General features: G+C 37.6%; 1 protein-coding gene and 1 long non-coding RNA gene across 6 annotated transcripts in view; one reads left to right on the top strand and one right to left on the bottom strand.

The window, feature by feature from the left end:
- Positions 1-27,103, top strand: part of LOC127363445 (obscurin-like) — a 116,455-nt gene that overhangs the window by 31,606 nt on the left and 57,746 nt on the right. Inside the window, exons 4-5 of the mRNA XM_051399880.1 lie at positions 12,782-13,054; positions 15,958-16,095. Coding sequence (XP_051255840.1) covers positions 12,782-13,054; positions 15,958-16,095 — 411 coding nt within the window. The remainder of the gene's footprint in view (positions 1-12,781; positions 13,055-15,957; positions 16,096-27,103) is intronic.
- LOC127363450 (uncharacterized) overlaps positions 1-27,103 on the bottom strand; it is a 95,714-nt gene that overhangs the window by 15,438 nt on the left and 53,173 nt on the right. For 4 of the 5 annotated variants that reach the window (XR_007884862.1, XR_007884858.1, XR_007884859.1 and 1 more), the window contains one exon: positions 14,791-15,066. This is a non-coding gene — a long non-coding RNA (uncharacterized LOC127363450). Of the gene's footprint in view, positions 1-14,790; positions 15,067-16,027; positions 16,125-27,103 lie in introns of those variants that run through there. The other variant, XR_007884860.1, reaches the window with a different exon arrangement.

The raw sequence follows: 27,103 nt of genomic DNA, 5'->3' as shown, positions 1-27,103 counted from the left end.
ACACACACACACACACACACACACACACACACACACACACACACACACACACCGGTCTACCAGGGTAGGGTCATGTTTTAGCAGTAATAAATACGCAATGTGCAGTTACACTTTCAAAATAAAGCTAGCTGAGTTTGCAGTTTGGTTTAGGCAACAAAATCTACTTGGTTGGGTTTAGGAAAATATCGTATCTGACTAAATCAATGTGGACTTTTGGTTTCACTCAGGATTCTAACAGCAGTCTCTTGGGTGAAAGTCTGTGTGTCTTTTCACTTCTGAGTGAGACAAACTGTGAGACTGATACGGTATCCTTTAGTGGATCTGCAGTTCTACATGCTTTGGTGTGAGAGTTTCTGAGTGTTCTGAATTAAAAAGTTACACAATGCTACTACTAATACAGTAGTTGTTAATTTAAGGAAGTTGAGGTGGCTCATAGCACATCTGTTTCTCTAGATGTAAAGGGTTATTGATAACAAATTAAATATCTCTTTATTTGATTAAGATTTTAGTTGCATAACCTTAAAATCTTAACGTTAAATAAGTAACAGGTTCTAACTTGTTCCTCGGATTTAAACTGTTTGTGAATTTTCAGTAACCAGCCTAATCTAGACGATCTTGATATTAGACACATGGCATATAAAACTGTAAGCTTACTAAATGCCTCCTGTGGAAGGCTACTCATATTTTGGAATTTGGTAGAGTGCTGTGACTCTCTTTGAGCCCTTTTATCCCTTCAGCATCTGCTGTTAACACTGCTTGGCACTTTGGCCTTTGAGCCGACCTCTGACCTCTGACCTTTGAGTACTTTGAACTGTAAATGTTGAGTTGCATTTGTATTCTTTTTTGTTCTTGGTTTGTTTTTAATCCTGTTTGTTTCCTAACTGGACATTTCTGATGTCAACAGTTCCCAACAGGGCCAGTTTGACCCTTCAACCTAACTGGCCTCAGATATTCAGTGGTGAGACGATCACTCTCAGGTGTGAGGTGGAGACGCTCAGTGGACGTATGAATGGAAACCAGACAAATTAAACTCACAGTCTCCAACAAAAAGTGAATACAGGATTATCAGTGCTACTGTGTCCCACAGTGGAGTATACAGGTGTAAGGCTAGAAATGACTCATATTCCTCAACAGAGTGGAGTAATGTCATCAGATTGAAGGTATCACGTAAGTTGGACTGTCTGTTATTCATATGGAAAATTACATGCTTTTATGCTTTTATCCATACAAATAAAGCCACAGGAAACATTTATCCCTCTAACAATAATAATGAAGTCGCTTGCAGAACAGAAGTAAGGAATTGTGTTCCTTAGTGTGAAAACAGAATAACTTTAGAGAAACCATCATACATTGTACTGTTCAATTCTAATGATTCACAGGTAAGAACAGAGAACTACACAGTTAAAGTCCAAGTGATTAAAAATCGCACTGAATCTGTGCTGAACTCACCAACAGGACACCTTTTTACCTACTAGCTGTGAACGTTTTTTATATGGGAACCATGCATCACATGATCGCCATAGCTATTCTGTGTCCACTGAAAAACTGCACTAATAATACATCAACAGCAACTAGTTAGCTTTGTGGTAACGACTGTATTATTGACCAAGGAGTGTCATGTGTTACATGCACAGTTTTTAATGATTTATTGTTCAAAGAGTATGATTATTTATAAGTCTGTTATGGTGAATATTTTTATGTTTATGTTATGAAGCAACAACATTTTTCTGAGGGAAGTTATTTACCTGTTTTTGTTTTTTCTCTAAACTGAACAGCAAATAAACCTAAGACCACACTGACAGCACACAATACCATCATACCAGTAGGGGGCACTGTGACACTGACCTGTTATGTCTGGGGCTCTTTTGACTGGAAATACTACTGGTTCAAACGTACATCAGACTCTTCTGAAGCTCAGCTCATAAGGGATGGTGTACCAGACAGAGTTATCAGTGTCTCACAAGGAGGTCTCTACCACTGCAGAGGAGGAAGAGGAGATCCACTGTTCTTCGCAGAGAACAGCAATAAAGTCACCATTCAGGCAACTGGTGAGTTTAGTTATTTCTTCTGGAATAAAACAATATGCATTATTAAAATCTGTGATCAGTAGTAAAGAAAATACTCATTTTGGTACAGTAGCAAAAAAGAACATAAATTAAAAATGATCATGTGTCTGGAGCTGAACAGGTGGACTGTCAGAAGGAGGGTGGAGCTTTGTTTGTGGTCCCTCTTCCCCAGTGACTGAAAAAGAAAATAGAATCTGTAATATTTGTCAGAAGTGCCTACTGAATTATGAAAAAAACAGAACATTAGTCAACAGTAACTGTAATATTCCTATCATTCCTATCTTTTTCTGGACTTTAACATGTGTGGCATAGTTTAATGAATTACAATAATAAATACTGTACTACTTAAAATACCACATTTTTAATATCACTTCACAAAAATGTCCTTTAATAAGATATTCCAATAGTAAATTGGGATTTTTCTCTGTTGTATTTACACCTCATGGTGTGACTGTTTTTTGAGAAATTTGGAGTGATGCAAATGAGTGTTCAGAAGAAAATGACCAAAATGGAAGGTAGAGTGAACACACACAGCCGAAAAACTGTTGAGATTTCTCTAGATTTACAGGGTTAGTGATGACAGATTGTGCTGGAAGGTAAAAATAAATGTTACTGATGCCAAATCACAATTTTCTTTTATTAAAATTATTAGGATTTTAAGTTCCATAAACTTTAAATCCTAATGTTGAGTAAAACTTTGCTGATTTGTTAATAGACAATTTATTGAAACCATTTGTTATTAACCACTAGACATAAAGCACAACACTTACGCCAAAATGTTTTTCCATATTGCTGGGGTCAAACAGTCAAGTCTCTGTACTAAATGTATCCGGTGGGAGACTGTTGTGATCGCTACTGTGAGCTCTTGTATTCCTTCAGCAGTTGCTACGATTAATACTGTTTGACACTTTAGTGACCTTGTGAGTAGTGTCTGTTAAACAATTTGCAACATTAGAATTGTTGTGCTTTAACGGTGGAGATGTTGATATGATTTTTTAAATGTTTAATATAAAGATTATAGCAGAAAATGATTGCATTATATCTGGTTAGTTTTTAATCCTGTTTGTATTTGATGTCAACAGTTTCCAACAGGGCCAGTTTGACCCTTCAGCCCAACTGGCCTCAGATATTCAGTGGTGAGACGATCACTTTCAGATGTGAAATCCAGGGAGTAGGAGACACTCAGTGGACGTATGAATGGAAAACACCCAGCTCAGAAAAACCTTCAAATCAAAATGAACACAGTATTTGGTCTGCTACTGTATCCCACAGTGGAGAGTACAGGTGTAAGGGCAGAATGAAACATGCTCAACAGTCTTCAACAGATTGGAGTGATCCCATCAAATTGACAGTATTAGACAGTAAGTCTCATCATATTTATTTTAATATTATACAGTGCACTAAATGGCTGTTTGGTTGATATGTGTTTTAAGTAAAGTAAATCTTCAAGTTTGTATGTACTGATTGTACAGGATGCATTTGATCCACTATTGATACATGTTTACATTCTGAAAAACCACTTTTCCAACAGAACCTCAGTCTGTCCTCACTGTGTCTCCATTATGGCTGAGTCCTGGAGACTCTGTAACTCTGAACTGTGAGGTTGAACATCCATCTGCAGGATGGAGGTTCTACTGGTATAAGGCTGTTCCTGATCTATCATCCAACTACAGCTATGAGCTGCTACCTGGCAGCAGCAATGGGACTGAACAGGATTCCTACATCGTACATGGACAGATACACACAGCAGGATATATGTGCAGAGCTGGAAGAGGAGATCCAGTGTATTACTCTCAGGACAGTAAACCTATGTTTGTCTGGTCTGGAGGTCAGTTTGTTTCTGTCTGTCCTCTCAAGAAGCAGATGTTGTTTTATCACCTCGGCTCATCTATTTTTAAGTACCTTGAAAACTAACACCTTTGTTGACAAAAAATTGGCTGTGTATGTTCATGCTCCCCAATAGAAGTAATGCATTGACTGTGGTAACACTTTAACTTTATCATGAAAAACATAAAAAAGAGAGATATGAGACGTTGACTGAAACTCTTTCAATGAGTACTTTTACTTTGGATACTTGCAGGACATGGTTTGTTTAAAGTCCACTAACAAGGTCAGTTAGGTGTACAGTCAGACAAAACAGTCAAATTCAGGAAATGAAAAACCAAACAAGATTGCACTGTGTATAGAGAGGCAATTTTAGGATGACAATACTGACCCCCTGTATTTTTAAAAGGTTGCAGTTAAAGGCAGGACGTTTCCCACTTTACAGACAAGAGGAGAGTGTTTGTAAAGTTTCTTTTTTGCAATGTTTGCACTAATCCTCAGCAATAAAAGCAACTGAATATTTGCATTATGACATTATTAATCTTAAGACCACTGTCTCTGTTTGATCCATTATTACATGTTGTTTTTCAGATTTTCATCCATCAGCGTCTCTCACAGTGAGTCCTGACAGATTGCAACACGTCACCTCTGACTCTGTCTCAGTGAACTGTGAGGGAAACTCTACTGAGTGGAGACTGAGGAGGTTTACTGAGAACAGCTACCAGTCATACTGCTTCTATAGGGGGAAAGTGACTAGATCCACATGCAACATAGACAGTTCTCAGCAGAGTGATGCAGTGTACTGGTGTGAGTCTGGATCAGGAGAGTTCAGCAACGCCGTCAACATCACTATACAGAGTATGGCTTCATTACATTTTCTTTTTCTTTTAGAAATTATTTTAAACATCCCATTATGTGTTTCAGCCCAAGATGTTATGTACATCTGCATTGTGGAGTACAGTACACTGGCCTCTGGTACATGGTATCTTAAGCGATCGTAAGGGACAAACAGTAACCAAAATAGTTGTTACTATTTTCTGTAGATTTAACCAAAAACGGTTTAGCCTGTTTTATGATATTTCAACATGAGTCTTCATCATTATTTAATAGCAACTTTGTAGGCAAAACAAGTTACAACAAAACTTTTGCCAGAAATGTCACCTGTGTTTGACAGTATTTTGTCACATTTTGTTTTCTTTGAACATTAACTCAAAAAGCTCAATATTTATGTCATTGAACCGTTCCAAAAGATTATTTTGATCAAATTCAATGTACAATCAGTTAGAAAATCAGAAGTCATTCTCACAGCAGTATAATTCAGTCGGGTGCTGGTCAAATACAGGTAATGCAAAACCGCACGGCAAAAGACTCAGCTCTGGACCAACTTCAAACTGCTTGGTATTTATTTAAACAATTGAAAAACAATTTTAATATTTTACATTTGAAGTTTGTCCACATTTGAGTTGTTTGGCATGTGGCAACAGCTTTTTCTATTTTTCATAAAAGCAAACAAACAAAAAATACCACTTTGATATTGTCACTTTGTAAACTAAATATCTAAAGAGCTGCATATTGAAAGGCAAACAAATGAGTCCAATGTGTTTTTCTATCGAAATGAGAAACTCACTCAAAATGATATCAGAAGGGAGCTGAATATCTCTGCAGTGTCAAAGTCAGATGAGGGTTTCTACAAGTGTGAATGCTCAAAACAAGTGTCAGCACAGAGATGTCAGTTAACGGTGAGTAAGATTAAAACAATATTTGCATTGCTATAATAACAGTTATTATTTATTATTATTGCAGTGTCCAGGCCTGAAAGCGCTTCATTTCCTGTGTCGTCGATTGTTAGGTTGGTTTGTGGAATCATACTCATCATTCAACACTCATCATTGCTCCTTTTGTGTTACTACAGACCGTTCAAAGGTGAGACCTTCTTCTATCATAATCTGATATCTAACATTCTATATTACACATTTTATCCATAGAATAGCACTATCACAAAGTACAAACCATTTAACAACAAATATATATTTCACAGGTTCATGCTGTATCAGGTTGGTTGAACACTCTCTTTTTGAACATAACAACAATACATTCCATGTTCTTATTTAAATGTGTTGTATTTGCTTCATGTTGTAGATCAAACCAGTCTGAGAGCGTCAATCAGGACTCCGATACAAATCATGTGGTCAACCAGAATGAGGCTCAATGTGATATGTACTCCACTCTTCTCCATGGTAAACTTTTAAACTAATCATATACATGTTATTTGCATTCGCACATTTAAAGACACATTTAGAAATAATCAGAGTATGTTAGATTAGTATCATATGTTTAAAAAGGTTTATTCTGCTCTGTAGGTGATACTTCTCTCTATGAATCAATCACACACCCTGAAGACACTGAAAACGGTACAGTTCATTCTTTTTTATTAACAATGTCAAAAAAATATTTTCCTTGCAGTAAGCAAATCTGGCTACCAAGTCAGGATGCCCAGCTACCAGAAGTCTTAAAACAGGATGAAATTACTTAAAATCTTATTATTAGTATTCCTTTTTCTAGATAACAAAACTTCACACTGGCAATGTCCATACAGAGCTTTTACCAACCAGGTTTTAAAACCGCAATCTTCAAGTTGGAAGATGTGCTAACTATTGAGCCACCATCCCAAGAGACTACTGGTGTTGTGGCTCTAACCACAGCAATGTTGATCAGTGGGTTCACCACTTTGATCCAGACTGTAATATAACTGTACTTGTACAGATATTCATATCACAGGATGTTTACTTACTCAAATTGATTAATGTGACCTTGGCTTTATTTCCACTGCTCTGTAGGTGATGATTGTATATATGAATCAATCAAAGGCTCTGAAGACACAGATGAAGGTACAGTATACAGTGGCAGCCACTGGGAGTCAGTGGGTCCACCACTTTGGTCCAGACTGAAATATAACTGTATTTTACAGACATTCATATCATATTACTTAGTATCATGCAGTTAAATTGATTAATTTAAATTTGGCTTTATTTCCACTGCTGTGTAGGTGATGATTGTATCTATGAATCAATCAAAGGCTCTGAAGACACTGATGAAGGTACAGTATACAGTGGCAGCCACTGGGAATCAGTGGGTCCACCACTTTGGTCCAGACTGAAATATAACTGTATTTTACAGACATTCATATCATATTACTTAGTATCATGCAGTTAAATTGATTAATTTAAATTTGGCTTTATTTCCACTGCTCTGTAGGTGATGATTGTCTCCATGAATCAATCAAAGGCCCTGAAGACACTGAAAATGGTACAGTACACCATTTTGGTCCAGACTGTAATATGTCATCCACTGTTTTGTACAGACGATATGTACAACAATATGTACAACAATAAACAAAATAATTAGATAACATTAGGGCAAACATTTGTATAGACATCCATGAAACCCAGGGGATGAATCCCAATTTGAATTTATTGTTCATTTACATTAGTTTAAATTGACATAAAACAACTAGAAAAAATACATTTTGCAGGCCAAATTATATTATATTTTCATGCCATATTATATCATGTCATGCGACGGCGCGAGAGGGATGGAGGGTTCAACATGGTCCCTGGGTTGACAGTTTGAGATCCCTGATTCAGGGGACAGATAATGAGGGATATAAAATCATTTAACTATAAAATATGTGTATTTCAAATGCAGATGATATCCAGGATGTGACATATCCTTCGATTGAACTTAAAAACATTTGAAAACAAGGTGAGTACTCCAAATAATTGCAATAAATAGTCATTTTGAGATGTTTTGGCCTGAAGTAGCAAGAAGTAAGTATTGATATTTTTTCTGATTATCTCAACAGAGAAGCAACATGAACCAGAGGAGAGCTCTGTTTACTCTGATGTGAAGATAAGAACTGCTGTCATGCTCAGAGTTTGTATTGAGATCATCACACAGGAGGTCATTATGGGTCAGCTTGCAGTTCAATTAATGTCAGTCACTAACTACTGCATACTACCACTAGGGTAGTCATGATGTCATCACTCGTTAACAGCAGGCTTTCTCACATACATCATCGATTATTATCTCTGCTTTGCACTTTATTTAATTTCCATTTAATGTCCTATTGTACATTCTGCAGAGTATATAAGCTCACTTTTTTTCTATGCGTAAACACATTAGCTCTGGTGTGAATGTGGTGATGACTAATTCTTGCTACACATCTTTATGTGTACAGAGGAACTGGAGGTTGTTTGTTTTTCACTCATACTGATAAGCATCGGCCTTTCTTGTTTCTTCCCACACTTTAGTTGCAAAATAATCTCTATAGCACATTGGAACAAAACACATGGAGCGGTTTATTTCAGTATTTTGTTCATTTGATTTTATTTCCCCTTTATGCATTTTATATCTGACCTCTGTTGTAGATTAATATCTGATGAGAATTTACTGGCAATCTTTTTAAATGTGCCAAATTAAATTATGAATTTTGATTCTGGGCACACCACTGGGCCCACCTCACTGCCTATATGCATAATGTGTAATGAGTTCTGTATGCATAATATGTTTTTATGTAATATTTTACATCAGGTACTATGTATGTATGTTGATGTCATTTTCTATCTGTTTTGAGAGAATAGAGGAACAAATGCATAGACAGCCAGCCAAATGCCTTTGACTATCCGTGACCCCATCTCGTCGCCCCTTTGTAAAGTTTCTGGGAGCGCCACTGGACAGGACAGGTTGAGGCTAGCTGGTTAGCATGCTAACTAGATGATATAGATAATACAGCACCCACGTAAACACAGGGAAAACATGCAGTCCACACAGAAAGGCTCTGCCTCTGATAATGCTATATGACTGCCCTCAGTGTGACCTTATCTATGTGGAGGCTTTTGAATAACAACAAGGTAACTGTAAACTGTAAATTTCAGCTCTGGTGGATCTTTGAAAACATTCCAATGTCGCTGTCCAAGGTGCTGATCCTGAGCCCTTCAGGAATGCTGAGGCTGTCCTGGGTAATGGAGCCTGTTGTGTCTAATAAAGTTCCTACCCGTCTACAGCACAGTTTTAAAAGGGACATCCACAGGTTATACTCATTTAGTAATCCATGGGGAATTGCAGAGATCATCCCAGCACAGAATCCTTATATGACCACTTTTCACTATGTGAGCTCACTCTGTATTTTTAAAAGGGGGTTAACAATCCATTAGGCTTTTAATTTGGAGTAATATTATAGTTCAGTATTCCTTATATTGACTTATTTTTTTTTTTTTTACGTTGTATTGTTTTCATTGCATTAAGTTTTAGTCTTGCAAAATTGTATTCATTGATTGTTTTTATTTTTGGTCTGTTGTTTCAGTGTTGCTATGTGAAGCACTGGGCTGTATGAAAGGTGCTATACAAATAAAGCTGAGTGGGAAAAATACTGGTTTCAAGTTTGGCCATGACTTCACCAACAGGAAGTGACTGAGCTCGAATGCAACTGAAATAGTCTCATGAACAGAGGTGCGAGTGAAAAGAGCCAGAGCACATTGTCTCTGAGGAGGCACCCAAACTAAATTTCATAGAGAAAAGGTATGAATAATAATAATACAAACATTTTTATAAGGCTACAACTTTCTGAATGCACTCTTTGCAATACAAGCACTGATACAAGTACAGTTGGAATAGAAACATGCACAAATTAACGATACAATGTTAGTGTATTGTGTGATATGAGTAAATTCAATGTTCTTCATGCATTTGTAATAATTACTCTTATTTATTTATTTATTATGTTAATGACATTTTTTAATCAAAACAATTTTTGGACCAGAAAACCTTTGTGCAGTCGACACCTTAATATATCTTATCAGTGGGCAGGAAGTGTGAACATGTCAATGTGGTCAAAACCACTGCAGTTTGAGTTTTGTGTAAAAGGGAAGGAAGAACAGACAGGCTATACCCAGAAGGAGGAGTTGATGAAAAAGTTCTATGAAATGTAACTCCTCTCTCTCTCTGTTTTATTATTGCAAAGTAGAAACATTTCCTCAGAAGCAGAGCAGCAGAGTGACAGTGTCGGTGCTGGATGTGAAGATGGGGCACACTTTGCTCTGTGTGCTGGGGTTATTCTGTGAGTACATCAGTGACTTTCTAATTTTGTGACTTTCAGAGGCAGACTCTGAGTTTTTTGTCAACAAGTTTTCTAGGAATGATCTATGTTTCTGATTTGGTTTGGTTTAGAGTGGAAGACTGTGTTAAATAAACTACTTTGCCCACATATTTGCACAATGCATGTACAGTACAGATTTGCAGATTAACAGTGAAGAGTGTCAAACCTATGAATGCAATAGTTCCATACCTTACTTACTCACAGAATATCATCACAGAAATGTTTGATACTGCTGATTGAATAATAGTTGCTAGTGTTGAAACTGCATCTGGATTTTAAATGCCTTTTATTATTGTCTGATGAAGTTTTAATCTTTATTTTAGTGCTGAATACACTCCCCTACGGACATGCTGAAGGTGACCAATTGTTTTAGTTATTTCTGTTTTAAAAAATGTTTTATTTATCTTGATCACTTCCTCCTTTCTTATTTGTCTTCTTTCATAAATGTATCATTTTACATTTAACTACAAACATCCACAACAGCTTCAATGCTCCTTTGCAAAGATTCTAAACTCTATTACTCTATTTGTATGTATCTATGAACCTCAACACACATTATCTATCGTCTATTTGCAGTCGTGTAGGTGTTGTCAAAATGTTGATGTTTCTTGATTATGTTCTGTCTATTTGGATGTGTTGTCTTAAGCTGCAGTGTGTTTTCTCTCTGCCATCACTCAAGCAGCTGCAGACATTTAGGATCCTTTATGTCTGATTATGTACATAAAGATGTGCAACTTTGGTATGATGTTAGCCCAGTACCTCTTGAAAAAAAAAAAAATTCTTATCATGGTGAGAATGGACTATTTGTGTGACCTTCTTCAGTGTGTGTGCAGACACAATAGAGGAGTTATTGTTGATTCCTTCATGCTGTTCAGTTTTATTGATAAATATCTGTAATCAGATAAACCACATGATAGCTGAATGCAGTATTGTAGACTCTCTTGACATTAAACACCATTCTGCTGAATATTTTACAGTAGCTGAGATGGATTGTCTTGTTTTATTCTAGTTTTTAAACAGGATGGATGGCTTCTATTATATTCTTATATATTATATTATATTCTATATTCTCTATTGTTGTTTGCAGCTCCTTTTTTGCCACTGTGGTATCATGCTAAAGACTGTAATACACCACCATGGTAGTGTCCCATTTCACTTCAGCTGTAATAAATATGCAACATCCGGTTACACTTTCAAAATAAAGCTTGCTTGCTTCAGGAAAAGAGTGTATCTGACCAAATCATTGTTTACATGGGACTCAAACAGCAGTCTCCTGGGGGAAAGTCCTGTGTGTTTGTTTGGATGTGGACTTGCTCTTTACACTACTGCTAGTACTGCGCCTTCATGCACACGTTTACTTGTGGCACTGTTTTCCCTCATGGATCCATTCCGAAGGAAAAAGATATCCAATACAACTTCACCAGGAATTTGATGTGGCTGGGAACCAGTGTTGGGAGTAACGGCGGAAGTATAACGCGTAATTTTTTTTTAAGTAACGGAGTAATCTAATTGATTACTTTTCCCCTCGTTGCAACGCCGTTACCGTTACTGAGAACGTAAAGTGGCGCGTTACTTGCGTTACTATAAGTTGGTTGAATGAAGCGCAGCGGTGTCAGGCTTTCTGACAGACACACATCAGCTGCTGGGAGAGAGCAGGGTGGTGATGATGACACTGTTGCAAATGCGATGATGATTGGCTGGGTGGGCGGATGCCCTGCTCACGCTGTCTCACTGCACGCTGTCTCACTGCACGCTGTCTCACTGCACGCTGTCTAACTACTACTATAAACACAAGACAGAGACAATGGCGACGAGAAGAAATTCAAAGGTAGCGATATCAAACTGGAAGTACCGACACTACTTCTCGCTTACTGAAGTTAAAGGCAAGAATGTTTATGTAACATGCACTATGCCCAGGAAAAAAAACTTTATCCACGTCTGCCTCAAGCAACTCAAATCTTATGAAGCACCTCACAGGAACACATGCTAACACGCCACTTGTTGCTGCTGCTAACCCAACCTCAAGCCCAGATGCAGCTAGCGTGAGCTCCAGTGAAGGAGACGGAGCCACTCCGTTAAAGGGACACTGTGTAGGAATTTCTCCCATCTAGCGGTGAAATGGTATTTTGCATTCAAACGAAAAGTGCTCTCTAGTGCCTCGCGTTTTCAAATGCGTATTGCAACTACGGTAGCCGTTATGTACCAAGAAGCCTACCTGTCGAGGAGAAAGCAGGCAACTTCAGCGTCCCTTTGAAAGTCTTTCTCCTTCATTAGCTCTTTCCTCCTGGGAAAAGCTACCCCGATGTTTACCCTCGTTTTTTGAATTCGCCGGTCACAAACTAGCCTGCATGATAATATAGACATTAGACACTAGACTTACAACAGGGGATTATCACACTGACTGGGGTCAAACAGTGTATCTCTGTACTAAATGCATCCTAAAAGGCTGCTAGTATTTTGGTATTTTGGGAGACTGTTGTGACTCTCTGTGAGCTCTTTTATTCCTTCAAAAGCTGCTGCTATTAACACTGCTTGGCACTTGACTTTCTTTTAAATAACATTATAGCTGTTTAGTAGTATTAATATTATTTTTTAAAGGTTGCTGCTGAATACAATGACATGCATCCACATAACTAACTATTATGGAATATTATATATTATAGTTCATTGTTTACATTTTACTTTTTTAGTTTTTAATCCTGTTTGTATCCTAACTGGACATTTCTGATGTCAACAGTTTCCAACAGGGCCAGTTTGACCCTTCAACCCAGCTGGCCTCAGATATTCAGGGGTGAGACGATCACTATAAGATGTGAGATTGATGGAGGTGGAGACACTCAGTGGACGTATGAATGGGAACCAACCAGCTCAAACACACAGTCTCCAACACACAGTGAATACAGGATTATCAGTGCTACTGAGTCCCACAGTGGAGACTACAGGTGTAAGGGTAGAAAGGACTCATATTCCTCAACAGAGTGGAGTGACTACATCAGACTGACTGTATCATGTAAGTTGGACTGTCCTTCATCCATAATGAAAATGTCATGTTTTAAATGTTTTTATTTATCAAAAACAAAAACATTTCTCGCTCCAACAATAATAAAGTCTCTTAATGTTAGCTCAGTAAAAAAATTTTTTTGTATGGGAACTGAAAAAGTATCTAGTAATCAAAGTATTCTCTTGAAATATAAATGATCAACTGTTAGTAAGATTAATTGCCTAACTGGCTAATCTACATTGCCTGCAGGAGTTAGTGTTCATGGTTGTTTGTGTAATGTATTAACCCTTTGATAGACTGACAACCTGTCCAGGGTGTAACCTTGCTCTCACCCAGCATGAGCTGGGATAGGATCCAGCTCCCTAAGACCCTGCAAAGGATGAGTGGGTACATATAAAGGATAAATAGAAGGTATATTAAAAAAAAGTTTAGCTCTTCTACACTTGAACAAAGGTTTTTGCCTTCACAAATGTCACATTCAGTAGCAGCAAATTATTATACAACTAACATTTTATATATTTATTTTATTTTGTAAATACATAGAATTTCGAAGTTTCTGCAAAACAGGACTTGAGAAAGAGTATGAAATATATAGCAGCACATTGCTTTGCTTGGCCTAGGAGGAACGTGAGCACACAATAAAAATGAATCCTCTCTTTCCCCACTCCCAAGGATAACCAGTGCTACAGCAGATTCAGTCCAAACAGAATTGATTTATGAATATAATCAGGATAGAACAGGCGTTGGGGAGAGCATGGCCAAAACAATAAACATAACAACGTATCATTTTACAGACTAACTTACCTAATTCACAAAAGAAAACAAAAGACAGACATCTTACCTCCCCCTAACATAAACAAGAGACATAGATCAACAAAAAGGTCTTCTCACCCATACAGCTCCCAGGACTGCTCTTCTTGAAGATATTTATATTGTGTTCAACAGAGATCAATCACTTAGTAGCACTGCACGGTCTGGTTGGTCAGAGAAGAGACGGTGAAGAGCCCCACCCTCAGACAGGAGGGGAAACAGCACAGAAATCACTAAAATACAAATATGACTGGGGGTGATAACAACATGCTGAATCTTTATGTTTGTTTTGATATTTGTGTCAGAATGAGGAAAATATCTCATGCTGCAAAATGTACCTTGCTTATTGTAAATTGCATGCATTGGTTAGTTACAGCAGAGATAGACCAGAAACAGCAACAGATGCCCTTTGTCAGAATTAAATTAGTATATACTGTATGCAGTGTATGAATTCAATTCAACGTTAGTATTAATAATATAACTTAATGAAAGTTAAAGTCTACAAATTAAATTTTTTTTTCTTTTGGGGGCTGCACTATTTAAACTGGACAAAATCACAGTGACAGTAATTTCCTTTTTTGCCAAAGGGCCTATATAAATGTAACTTTTACTAGTGCAGCAGCAAATTATCATACAACTGACATTTTATATATTTATTTTATTTTATGAATTCATAGAATTTCTAGGTTTGTGCAAAACAGGACCTGAGAAAAAGTCTGAATGGTATATCAATACATTGTTGTGTTCGGCCTATGGGGGGAACGTGAGCATGAAATAAAAATGACTCCCCTCTTTCCCCACTCCCAAGGATAACCAGTGCTGCAGCAGATTCAGTCCAAACAGAATTTATTTATGCCAAATCAGGGTAGAACAGGTGTAGGGAAGAGCATGGCCAAAACAGTTAACAGAACCATATATCATTTTATGATACTTACCTAAAAGAAAACAAAAGAAAACACAGGCATCGTACTTCGTCCTTAACATAAACAGGGGAAAATAAATTAACAAAAAGGTTTTCTTACCCAAAGAGCTGTAAGGTCTGCTCTTTTACAAGATACTTCAGAGATTAGACACTTGGTAGCACGACACATTTTGGCACAGCACAGTTTGATTGACAGTCAGGGAAAAGAGAGAATGAAGCAAGTTCCATTTTAAAGTAACCACATTTGTTCTCCCGTCCAATCACCAGCCACAACCTGCAATTCAACAAACTGAGGAAAACACTGAACAGTGTGAAGAGCACCACCCGCAGACAGGAGGGAGAACAGCACAAACACTCACTATCACTCAAATACAAATATGACACAGAGTCATAACAACATGCTGTATCTTTAATCAAACAATTAGGGATGTCCGAAAATATCGACCCTCCGATATTATCGGCTGATAATCACTAAAAAAATGTAATATCGGGAATTATCGGTATCGGGTTTTTATAACCGATGTTTGTTCTGTTGGCTTCAGCATTTCCGAGCCTGCATGAACGCAGCATGGGACGTTTACCGGCGCGCGCTAGATGACGTATAACAACAACAACTAGACTGGTTGGTTGCTAACCGTGGCTAACAAGCAAACAATTTAAAGCTGAATGATTTTAATATTAACACAAAATAAGTGCAATGCACCTTAAATATTTTACCCTGCTATGAGCTGTTCCTTAACCAAACTAACAATTGGCTTAGAATTTACATTAGCACTCCTTCAGGAGCATAATACAATTAAACACATTAACCAAAGCTAGTGATTAGTGTTAGCGCTCTTTTCAGTATTAATACAATGAAAGTTGAAGTTGTTCTCTTATTTTGCACAGACAGTGTTTACATTTGGAAATGTTGCATTTATGTATGCATCCAGTGGGGCATCACAATAAAATTAACTTTCTTGTTGCAAATGTGGTGAATTGTGCTCCTGGTTAGTTACATTACAGATACAGACCAGAAACAGCAACAGGGCTCCTTTTCAAGAATTAAACTATTGTGTATCCAGTCTATAAATTAAAGGCATGTTAACATTTCTTACCTGTGGGGGCTGCTCTATTTACATTGGATTAAATCACAGTGACAGTAATTTCCTTTTTTATGTCTTTGTTCTAAATTAAACAGCACAAACACCAAAGGCCCAACTGAGAGCTGATGACACAGACATTCCTGTAGGGGGCAGTGTGACCCTGACCTGCTCTGTGAACCCATCATCATCTGGTTGGAAATACTTCTGGTACAGAGGAGAGAAAACCTCTGAACCTCTGACCACACCAGATGTTGTCTTCCTCTCAACTGGACAAATCAGAGTCTCACAGGGAGGACTCTACTGGTGCAGAGGAGGAAGAGGAGACACAGTTTACCCCACAGACTACAGTGATCCAATCAGTATCTACAATATGAGTGAGTCTGGAATTCGTTTTGAAACAGACAACTATCTTGTATTCATAATTAATTATTTATAAATAGGCCTATGGAATGATGTTCTCATTTTTGTATCTTTCCTGTGAACAGCTGCAAACAAGGCTGTTGTGACTCTGCAACCAAACTGGTCTACAATATACAGCGGAGAGAAGATCACACTCAGATGTGAGATCAAGGACGGAGGAGACACTGAGTGGACGTATGAATGGAAAACAACCAGCTCAGAAAAACCTTCAAATCAAAATGAACACAGTATTCGGTCTGCTACTGTATCCCACAGTGGAGAGTACAGCTGTAAGGGCAGAATGAAACATGCTCAACAGTCTTCAACAGAGTGGAGTGATCCCATCAAATTGACAGTATTAGACAGTAAGTCTCATCATATTTATTTTAATATTATACAGTTCACTAAATGGCTGTTTGGTTGATATGTGTTTTAAATAAAGTTATTCTTAAAGTTTGTATGTACTGATTGTACAGGATGCATTTGATCCACTATTGATACATGTTTACATTCTGAAAAATCACTTTCCAACAGAACCTCAGTCTGTCCTCACTGTGTCTCCATTATGGCTGAGTCCTGGAGACTCTGTAACTCTGAACTGTGAGGTTGAACATCCATCTGCAGGATGGAGGTTCTTCTGGTATAAGACTGTTCCTGATCTATCATCCAACTACTACAGCTCTGAGCTGCTACCTGGCAGCAGCAATGGGACTGAACAGGATTCCTACATCGTACATGGACCGACACACACAGCAGGATATAAGTGCAGAGCTGGAAGAGGAGATCCAGTGTATTACACTGATTATAGTGAACACAAGTTTGTCTGGTCTGGAGGTCAGTTTGTTTCTGTCTGTCCTCTCAAGAAGCAGATGTTATGTCATCTATTTTCTGTCTGTGACCAACATAGGGCTGCTCGATTATGGAAAAAATCATAATCACGATTATTTGGGTCAAAATTGAAATCACGATTATTTTTTTAAACTTCAGAAACATGCTGCATTTAGTGGACATTTGTCAAAAACACTTTGCAAGGAAGTCCTCAGTTACACTTTCCTTTCCCCATAAACATTTGTAAGTCTCCGCGTTACCTGTTCAAACGAAAACAACGTGACAGGAGAAGACTGCAACTAGTGTCGCGACCACCGGCGCAAGTATAAATAGTTAAGGCGCTCCCGTGACTTCACATTGTGTCGCGACAGGTCGGGAACGGCGAGTATACCGAGCGCATGACGCATGTGCAGTGCATGCTGTGGGGGAGGGACGGAAATACGCATGCGCGAAATACGCAGCCCCTGAATTGGGACACAGCTTTTTTCTATACAACGTTTCACAACAGAAATAATAAAGTAGCTATATTGAAAACTAACACCTATGTTAACAAATAATTGGTGTGTACATTGAGACATCCGTAGGGTGGCCATTTCCTTCACATCAAAAAGGAGGACACTTTGCATACACGGGGACACGCAAGCAGATATTTGTTTGGTATGATCCGGTTTTAAATGTTAATGTTTTTCCACCAGATTACATAAAGGTGCATACACATACCACATAGCTAATAATAAATACACAAGATACAGCTCATGACAACGTGCCCTTCCAATTCAGATTACATAGGTCTAATAAACATCATACAGAAACTGTTCTTAATGTTCTTATCTGGATAGATAAAGGGGAAAACAAATACAGCACCTTCTGTTTCAGATGTATAGGATTTGCCTATCTACATATGAGTGTGAGCATTTTCAGTATTTCAGTCCAACAACCGACGTTAGCTCACGTTATGTTCTCTGTCTGAGAGCTTGATTGACAGCCTGGTGGTAACCTAGCAACTGCGGTGATCGTGGTGAATCAACACATGGCTCATTTGAATATTTAAATTAGCCATGTGTTTATAGGTCACCACACGAAAATGTAACCAATGAAATTACTTATTTTGACACACATTTTTAGCCAATAAGTATTAAACTAACGAGGTAATGTGTCAAAAGGCGACATTTTTAGTTATTTTCTCAAAAGGAGGACAAATGAGTGTCCGACTTCACACACAGACACACATTTAAAAGCCGGACTGTCCGGCCTAAAGCCGGACAAATGGCCACCCTAGACATCCGTGGTTTCGAGGTGGTTGCTGTTCTTTTGGTCGCCTCTCTTGGACCAGCGGGCTGCAGTGCTCGAGTACCTCCTCATGAAGACTAGAGGGGAGTTATGGAGCTAGATTCTTGGTTAGGTAGTCAGATAGAGAGAAGCCCAGTAGGAGGCTGTGTCTGCCTTTTGTGCGCACTGGTGGGTCCTAACACATTGCATTCCCATTCTCCTGTGTGCTCTTGTGATGAAGTCGTAAAAGCGTTTGTAGCTGAAGAGGTTTTAGATGAGTGTACAAAGGATCAGTTGGTTAAAATAGCTGACTATTATAAAGCTGATGTTGGGGATAGAAGAGTAAAATAGACAGTGATGTGAAACTTGAAAATGAATTTGTTAAAGATGAATGTGTTACTGTTGTAGGAAGAAGCGGTCTCTGTTGGGCCCTGCAGAGGTTGGTCCTTCCTCCGTACTGAAGAGTCCTGGTGCTAGATTCACTTTGGAGCAGCAGAAATAGTTGGTTGTGTTGCGCATGAAATTAGAGATGGAGAAAAAAGTCATTGTAGAAAATATGCGTCAGGGTATTGAGATGGAGAAAGTACTGTCAGTTGAACTGCAGAGAGATACATTGACGTTGGTTAGAGAGGGCAAACATGGGGTTGATTCTCTGCTTGGCGATAAGAAGACTTTATGATATTTCCAGCTTTCCACCTTACTTTGTGGTTTTACATACTGGACTGGGCAGAATTTTCTTATTTCCTTCTGTCCTCACACTTTAACTTCGTCACGAAAAACACAACATGAATCCCCCTGTATCTTTAAAAGATGGCAAATAAACGTAGAACATTTATCATTTAAAATGTAATCAAATAGTAGCAAGTTTTCAAGATGGAAATCATAGTTTGACCAAAATCACTGCACTGTGTTGCAATGTTTGCATTAATCCTCAACAATAAACAATAATAGCAAATTAATATTATGACATTAAAAGCACTGTGCTCTGTTTGATCCATTATTACATGTTGTTTTTCAGATTTTCATCCATCAGTGTCTCTCACAGTGAGTCCTGACAAGGTGCAACACTTCACCTCTGACTCTGTCTCAGTGAGCTGTGAGGGAAACTCTACTGAGTGGAGAGTGATGAGGTTTCCTGAGAACAGCTACTGGTCACACTGCTCCTACTGGGGGACAATGACTGGATCCACATGCAACATATACAGTTACCAGCAGAGTGATGCAGTGTACTGGTGTGAGTCTGGATCAGGAGAGTTCAGCAACGCCGTCAACATCACTATACTGAGTATGGTTTCATTATATTTTCTTTTATAAATGATTTTAAACATCCCATTATGTGTTTCAACATATATTAGAATTCTGTTGTGTACAACATCTACATTACATTACAAAAATATCCATGTCATTGAATTGTTGTTCCTAAAGATTATTTTACAAATAAATGTAGCCCTCCTACTCAATTCTAATTTGTGACAAAATGTCTATGTTATCCCTCAAACTAAAGAGGGGAGAAATAATCACAAAAGATATTAGATGTGTGTCTCTTGCGCGAGCTTTACTCGAATGAAATATGAAATGTAACAATAAAATACAACAATTTACACACTACAGAAAGATACAGGAACAGGAAATGTATGAAATGTATCTAAAATACACAGAAGGATACAGAAACACAAAAAATGGCGAAGCTGGGACCTGCACACACACACACACAACGCCGGTTAAACTAGTCTGCCTGTACATACATACACACACACACAACGGCGAATGCCAGTTAAACTAACACACAACGGCGAATGCCGGTTAAACTAGCCTGCCCGTTTCAAAGCTAAACATATTACCCTGCTTTGCTCCGTTCCCAGGGTTCAGTTCCTGGTAGCGATGTGTTCCATCTTTAGCACCACACTAATGCTTGAAACTGGTTGGTTTTTGCACCAGCATTATGTTTTAATTGCTAAAGGATTTAACTGGTTTGGGTCAGCAGATATGGATATAGTTCAGTCGTCAAAGAATCAGGGTAGGAGAGAGATCCTTAGGTCCGTGAGTTTTATTGTATGAATCACAGTGGACAGACACATACATGCTGATACCAAGGTGACTATGTTTGTGTGGTCTACAAAAAGAATAATGATAGGTAATCATGGTATATAAAATTAACATGCAACTTGCTGAAAACATGAGTACATTATCTTTATAATTTACATTATGCTGATTTACACACAACCAGTGGGTAGAAACTAGAAGAAAGTGTCTGGGCTTTACACTGCTCTGCATGCAGTGGCTGCAGAAACTGAAAGTCATAATGTAATTATTAACAGGTTTATTACCTTGCATTGTACTCAGAAGTCTCAGTGTTTAACCTGCAGTGTTCTTTTCTTCTTTTCTGACACCTTAGCAATGGTGTGAATGTGTGATAACACTGTCCAATTTTTGCTATCACAGCAACACATATCTATGTTAAAAGTGGAACAAGAAAGTTGTTTATTTTTCACTCATGCTTATACAATTGTTTCTTCTTAGGCGCAAGTTGCGAAATAATCTTAGCCTAATGGAAGAAAACACATGCAACAGTTTATTTCAGTATTTTGCTTATTTGATTTCTGCTTGATGTATTTTATATCTGAAGTTTAGGAGTTAAGTTAAGGGTTACATATGACACTGTAAGATGGCACACAACACCCCTATATGTTTACTAGGGAGATAAAGTCCTTGCCCCTCTCTTAGCCAGCATGTTGCACTTACAAGTTGCACTTGTATCTGTAATGTAGTTGGTTTTCAGTGGCACAGAACTACACACTTTGGCTCTGTAGCAGTACATACTGTATAACTATAACTAATATTGTTGTGATTCTGTTTTACATATATAACGAATATATTGCATCAGGGCACAAATGAAGAGGGGCATTGGTGACATTTAAAACTACACAACTACGGAAGTGTTTTGGTATTTCTTCATATTGGTATTTTTGTCACATTTAGTTACCTTATTTTCAATAATTAATACAGACCTCTTAACAAATTAAGGCTTTGGCTTTGGCCCACATGAACTAAATGTTAAGTTATCCTTTATTGATCCCCATAGGGATATTCATCCTCTGCATTTAACCCATTGTATTAGGAGCGGATCTGAGCCAGTGCCTTCCTCAAGGGCACTGACTAAAGAATTAACGTCACATACATGTTATGATGGTGGGAGAAACTGGAGCACCCAGAGGAAACCCACGTAAACTCGCCCTGCCCCAGCTGGGATGTGCATTTTGATAATGCTATGAGGGCCAGCTCTCAGTGAGACCGTATCTGTGTGGAGGCTTTTGAATGAACACAAAACTACTGTGAACTGTTACTGTCACCCAATATTTTTCCTTATATTTTAAGTTCAGCTGTGATTAAGGTTGTTCAGCTCCGGTGGATCTTGAAAAACATTTGGAAAACATTCCGCTGTTACTGTCGCTGTCCAAGGTGCTGATCCTGGGCCCTCCAGGAATGCTGAAACTGTCCTGGGTAATGACGCCTGTTGTGTTTATAATTAATAAAGTGCCTACCTATCTACAGTAGTGTTATAGGCTTAGTTTCTACACTTTTACATGAACTTTTATTTATTGATGTTTTTGTTTTTATTGTATTAACTTTTAGTCTTCAAAAGTGTATTCATTGATGTTCATTTTTTTTATCTGTGTTGTGTCAGTGTTGTTATGTGAAGCACTGGGCTGCATGAAAGGTGCTATATGAATAATGTTGGGTTGTTAAAATCTTGGTTTCAAGTTTGTCCGTGACTTAACCCACAGGAAGTGACTGAGCTCGGGTAAAACTGAAATGGTCTCACAAACAGAAGTAAGTTTGAGGAGAGCCAAAGCAACATGTTTGTTTGAATCAGTCTGATAATTCATCAACTTTTAATTTTTAATACATTTCAAAAAATCATGTTCTTGTGTTGTCATTATGGGGTAATCAGTGTATATCAATAAGGGGAAAACGTACATTTAAATGATTTTAACATAAGGCTGCAATATAACAAAATGTGATGGTGAAGGTTTTGAATACTTTCTGAATGCACTGTATAAAAAAACATACATGAACACTAATCTAATTGCAATACAGGCTCAGTGGATGCAAGAACAGAGGACAAATACTGCAAAACATGCACAAATTAACAATACAATAGTAGTTTATGATGTGATATGATTAAAAATCAATGGTCTTATGTTTCATTGATGGACAGTGATTACTTCTTTGTTATTCAATATTTTATGGACAAGGAACCTTTGTACAACAGACAAGCTAATATATCTTGTCAGTGGGCAGGAAGTGTAAACCTGCCAAAGTATGTTGTGGTCAAAACCACTGCAGTTTGAGTTCTGTGTAAAAGGGAAGGAAGGAAGGAAGAACAAAGCTATACCCAGAAGGAGGAGTTGATGAAAACCTCCCATTTACATGGAATAAAACCTCTCTCTCTGCTTTATTGTGGCAAAGTAGAAACAATTCCTCAGAAGCAGAGCAGCAGAGCGACAGTGTCGGTGCTGGATGTGAAGATGGGGCACACTTTGCTCTGTGTGCTGGGGTTATTCTGTGAGTACATCAGTGACTTTTTTATTTTGTGACTTACGGAGGCAGACGTTTCTCATCATGGTAGTTTTGTCTTGGCCACTGATTTGGTTTGGTTTAGAGTATGTGGTCTAAGGCAGTGGTTCTCAAACCTTTTTGGTTTCAAGGACTGACAAATTGATACAAATCAAGCCGCAGACAATTATTTTTATTTTTATTTGCGATCCCCATCTGATAAGATTTGGTTATTCCATAACTCTCTATACTGTAGATTGGCAGATTAACAGTGAAGAGTGTGAAACCAACAGATGAGTCATTATTTTACAGTCTCTCATTGGCCAAACTTCACATCAATGAAATAATGATGAAATTAGAATATTCCCCATTTTTCTGATAACTGTCTGTGGAACACCCCCGGCTTGAGAACCACTGATCTAAGTTATTGTACCTCTGGATTTAAATGTATTGCTTATTTTATTTTATATATTTCATTTAAAAAAAATAATTTTCTTTATTTGTATCCTACCTCTTTAATAACTCACAGAATATCATCACAGAAATGTTTGATACTGTTAATTGACCGAACAATAGCTGGATTTTAAATGCCAATTAATATGGTCTGATGAAGTTTTAATCTTTATTTTAGTGCTGAATACACTCCCCTACAGACATGCTGAAGATGACCAATTGTTTTTTCCCAGTTTTTTAAAGAATATTTATTCATTCATTATTTATCTTCTATTTATCACCTGCTGTTTCACTCTTGTTCACTTCCTTCTTTTGCATTTGTGTTCTTTCATATACGTATCATTTTACTCCATATATCAAATTATAAAATGATTAGATTACCTCCACAACAGCTGCCTACGGTGTGGCAGAAATCCATTGTCAGAAGAAAAAAGAGCCCTAATGAAGAAATGATGTTGGCCCAGTGCCTCTACTTCTCTGAGAAAAGTTTGAAAAATATATTATATTCTTCGTCATGGTGACAATGGGCTATTTGTTTGATCTTTGTATTTGTGTACAGACATAATTGTAATCACAAATATCTGTAATCAGGTAAAAATTGTGTGTAATCCCCATTAAATAACACTGTAAAACTTTAATGTTTTACTGTAGCTGAGATGGATTTTCTTGTTTTATTCTAGATTTTAAATAGTAGGGATGGCTTCTATATTGTTTTGTTAGATATATTTCAATGATGAAAGATGAATATATTTCCTCTATTAGTTTCCTTTTTGTTAACCCAGCATCAGACCAAACCCTGTCCACACACACACACACCGGTCTACCAGGGTAGGGTCATGTTTTAGCAGTAATAAATACGCAATGTGCAGTTACACTTTCAAAATAAAGCTAGCTGAGTTTGCAGTTTGGTTTAGGCAACAAAATCTACTTGGTTGGGTTTAGGAAAATATCGTATCTGACTAAATCAATGTGGACTTTTGGTTTCACTCAGGATTCTAACAGCAGTCTCTTGGGTGAAAGTCTGTGTGTCTTTTCACTTCTGAGTGAGACAAACTGTGAGACTGATACGGTATCCTTTAGTGGATCTGCAGTTCTACATGCTTTGGTGTGAGAGTTTCTGAGTGTTCTGAATTAAAAAGTTATACAATGCTACTACTAATACAGTAGTTGTTAATTTAAGGAAGTTGAGGTGGCTCATAGCACATCTGTTTCTCTAGATGTAAAGGGTTATTGATAACAAATTAAATATCTCTTTATTTGATTAAGATTTTAGTTGCATAACCTTAAAATCTTAACGTTAAATAAGTAACAGGTTCTAACTTGTTCCTCGGATTTAAACTGTTTGTGAATTTTCAGTAACCAGCCTAATCTAGACGATCTTGATATTAGACACATGGCATATAAAACTGTAAGCTTACTAAATGCCTCCTGTGGAAGGCTACTCATATTTTGGAATTTGGTAGAGTGCTGTGACTCTCTTTGAGCCCTTTTATCCCTTCAGCATCTGCTGTTAACACTGCTTGGCACTTTGGCCTTTGAGCCGACCTCTGACCTCTGACCTTTGAGTACTTTGAACTGTAAATGTTGAGTTGCATTTGTATTCTTTTTTTGTTCTTGGTTTGTTTTTAATCCTGTTTGTTTCCTAACTGGACATTTCTGATGTCAACAGTTCCCAACAGGGCCAGTTTGACCGTTCAACCTAACTGGCCTCAGATATTCAGTGGTGAGACGATCACTCTCAGATGTGAGGTGGAGACGCTCAGTGGACGTATGAATGGAAACCAGACAAATTAAACTCACAGTCTCCAACAAAAAGTGAATACAGGATTATCAGTGCTACTGTGTCCCACAGTGGAGTATACAGGTGTAAGGGTAGAAATGACTCATATTCCTCAACAGAGTGGAGTAATGTCATCAGATTGAAGGTATCACGTAAGTTGGACTGTCTGTTATTCATATGGAAAATTACATGCTTTTATGCTTTTATCCATACAAATAAAGCCACAGGAAACATTTATCCCTCTAACAATAATAATGAAGTCGCTTGCAGAACAGAAGTAAGGAATTGTGTTCCTTAGTGTGAAAACAGAATAACTTTAGAGAAACCATCATACATTGTACTGTTCAATTCTAATGATTCACAGGTAAGAACAGAGAACTACACAGTTAAAGTCCAAGTGATTAAAAATCGCACTGAATCTGTGCTGAACTCACCAACAGGACACCTTTTACCTACTAGCTGTGAACGTTTTTTATATGGGAACCATGCATCACATGATCGCCATAGCTATTCTGTGTCCACTGAAAAACTGCACTAATAATACATCAACAGCAACTAGTTAGCTTTGTGGTAACGACTGTATTATTGACCAAGGAGTGTCATGTGTTACATGCACAGTTTTTAATGATTTATTGTTCAAAGAGTATGATTATTTATAAGTCTGTTATGGTGAATATTTTTATGTTTATGTTATGAAGCAACAACATTTTTCTGAGGGAAGTTATTTACCTGTTTTTGTTTTTTCTCTAAACTGAACAGCAAATAAACCTAAGACCACACTGACAGCACACAATACCATCATACCAGTAGGGGGCACTGTGACACTGACCTGTTATGTCTGGGGCTCTTTTGACTGGAAATACTACTGGTTCAAACGTACATCAGACTCTTCTGAAGCTCAGCTCATAAGGGATGGTGTACCAGACAGAGTTATCAGTGTCTCACAAGGAGGTCTCTACCACTGCAGAGGAGGAAGAGGAGATCCACTGTTCTTCGCAGAGAACAGCAATAAAGTCACCATTCAGGCAACTGGTGAGTTTAGTTATTTCTTCTGGAATAAAACAATATGCATTATTAAAATCTGTGATCAGTAGTAAAGAAAATACTCATTTTGGTACAGTAGCAAAAAAGAACATAAATTAAAAATGATCATGTGTCTGGAGCTGAACAGGTGGACTGTCAGAAGGAGGGTGGAGCTTTGTTTGTGGTCCCTCTTCCCCAGTGACTGAAAAAGAAAATAGAATCTGTAATATTTGTCAGAAGTGCCTACTGAATTATGAAAAAAACAGAACATTAGTCAACAGTAACTGTAATATTCCTATCATTCCTATCTTTTTCTGGACTTTAACATGTGTGGCATAGTTTAATGAATTACAATAATAAATACTGTACTACTTAAAATACCACATTTTTAATATCACTTCACAAAAATGTCCTTTAATAAGATATTCCAATAGTAAATTGTGATTTTTCTCTGTTGTATTTACACCTCATGGTGTGACTGTTTTTTGAGAAATTTGGAGTGATGCAAATGAGTGTTCAGAAGAAAATGACCAAAATGAAAGGTAGAGTGAACACACACAGCCGAAAAACTGTTGAGATTTCTCTAGATTTACAGGGTTAGTGATGACAGATTGTGCTGGAAGGTAAAAATAAATGTTACTGATGCCAAATCACAATTTTCTTTTATTAAAATTATTAGGATTTTAAGTTCCATAAACTTTAAATCCTAATGTTGAGTAAAACTTTGCTGATTTGTTAATAGACAATTTATTGAAACCATTTGTTATTAACCACTAGACATAAAGCACAACACTTACGCCAAAATGTTTTTCCATATTGCTGGGGTCAAACAGTCAAGTCTCTGTACTAAATGTATCCGGTGGGAGACTGTTGTGATCGCTACTGTGAGCTCTTGTATTCCTTCAGCAGTTGCTACGATTAATACTGTTTGA

Source organism: Dicentrarchus labrax, unplaced genomic scaffold, assembly GCF_905237075.1.
Source record: "Dicentrarchus labrax unplaced genomic scaffold, dlabrax2021, whole genome shotgun sequence".
Taxonomy (NCBI): Eukaryota; Metazoa; Chordata; class Actinopteri; family Moronidae; genus Dicentrarchus; species Dicentrarchus labrax.
Note: the sequence above shows the minus strand (reverse complement) of the source record. Positions and strands in the feature narration are given on the sequence as shown.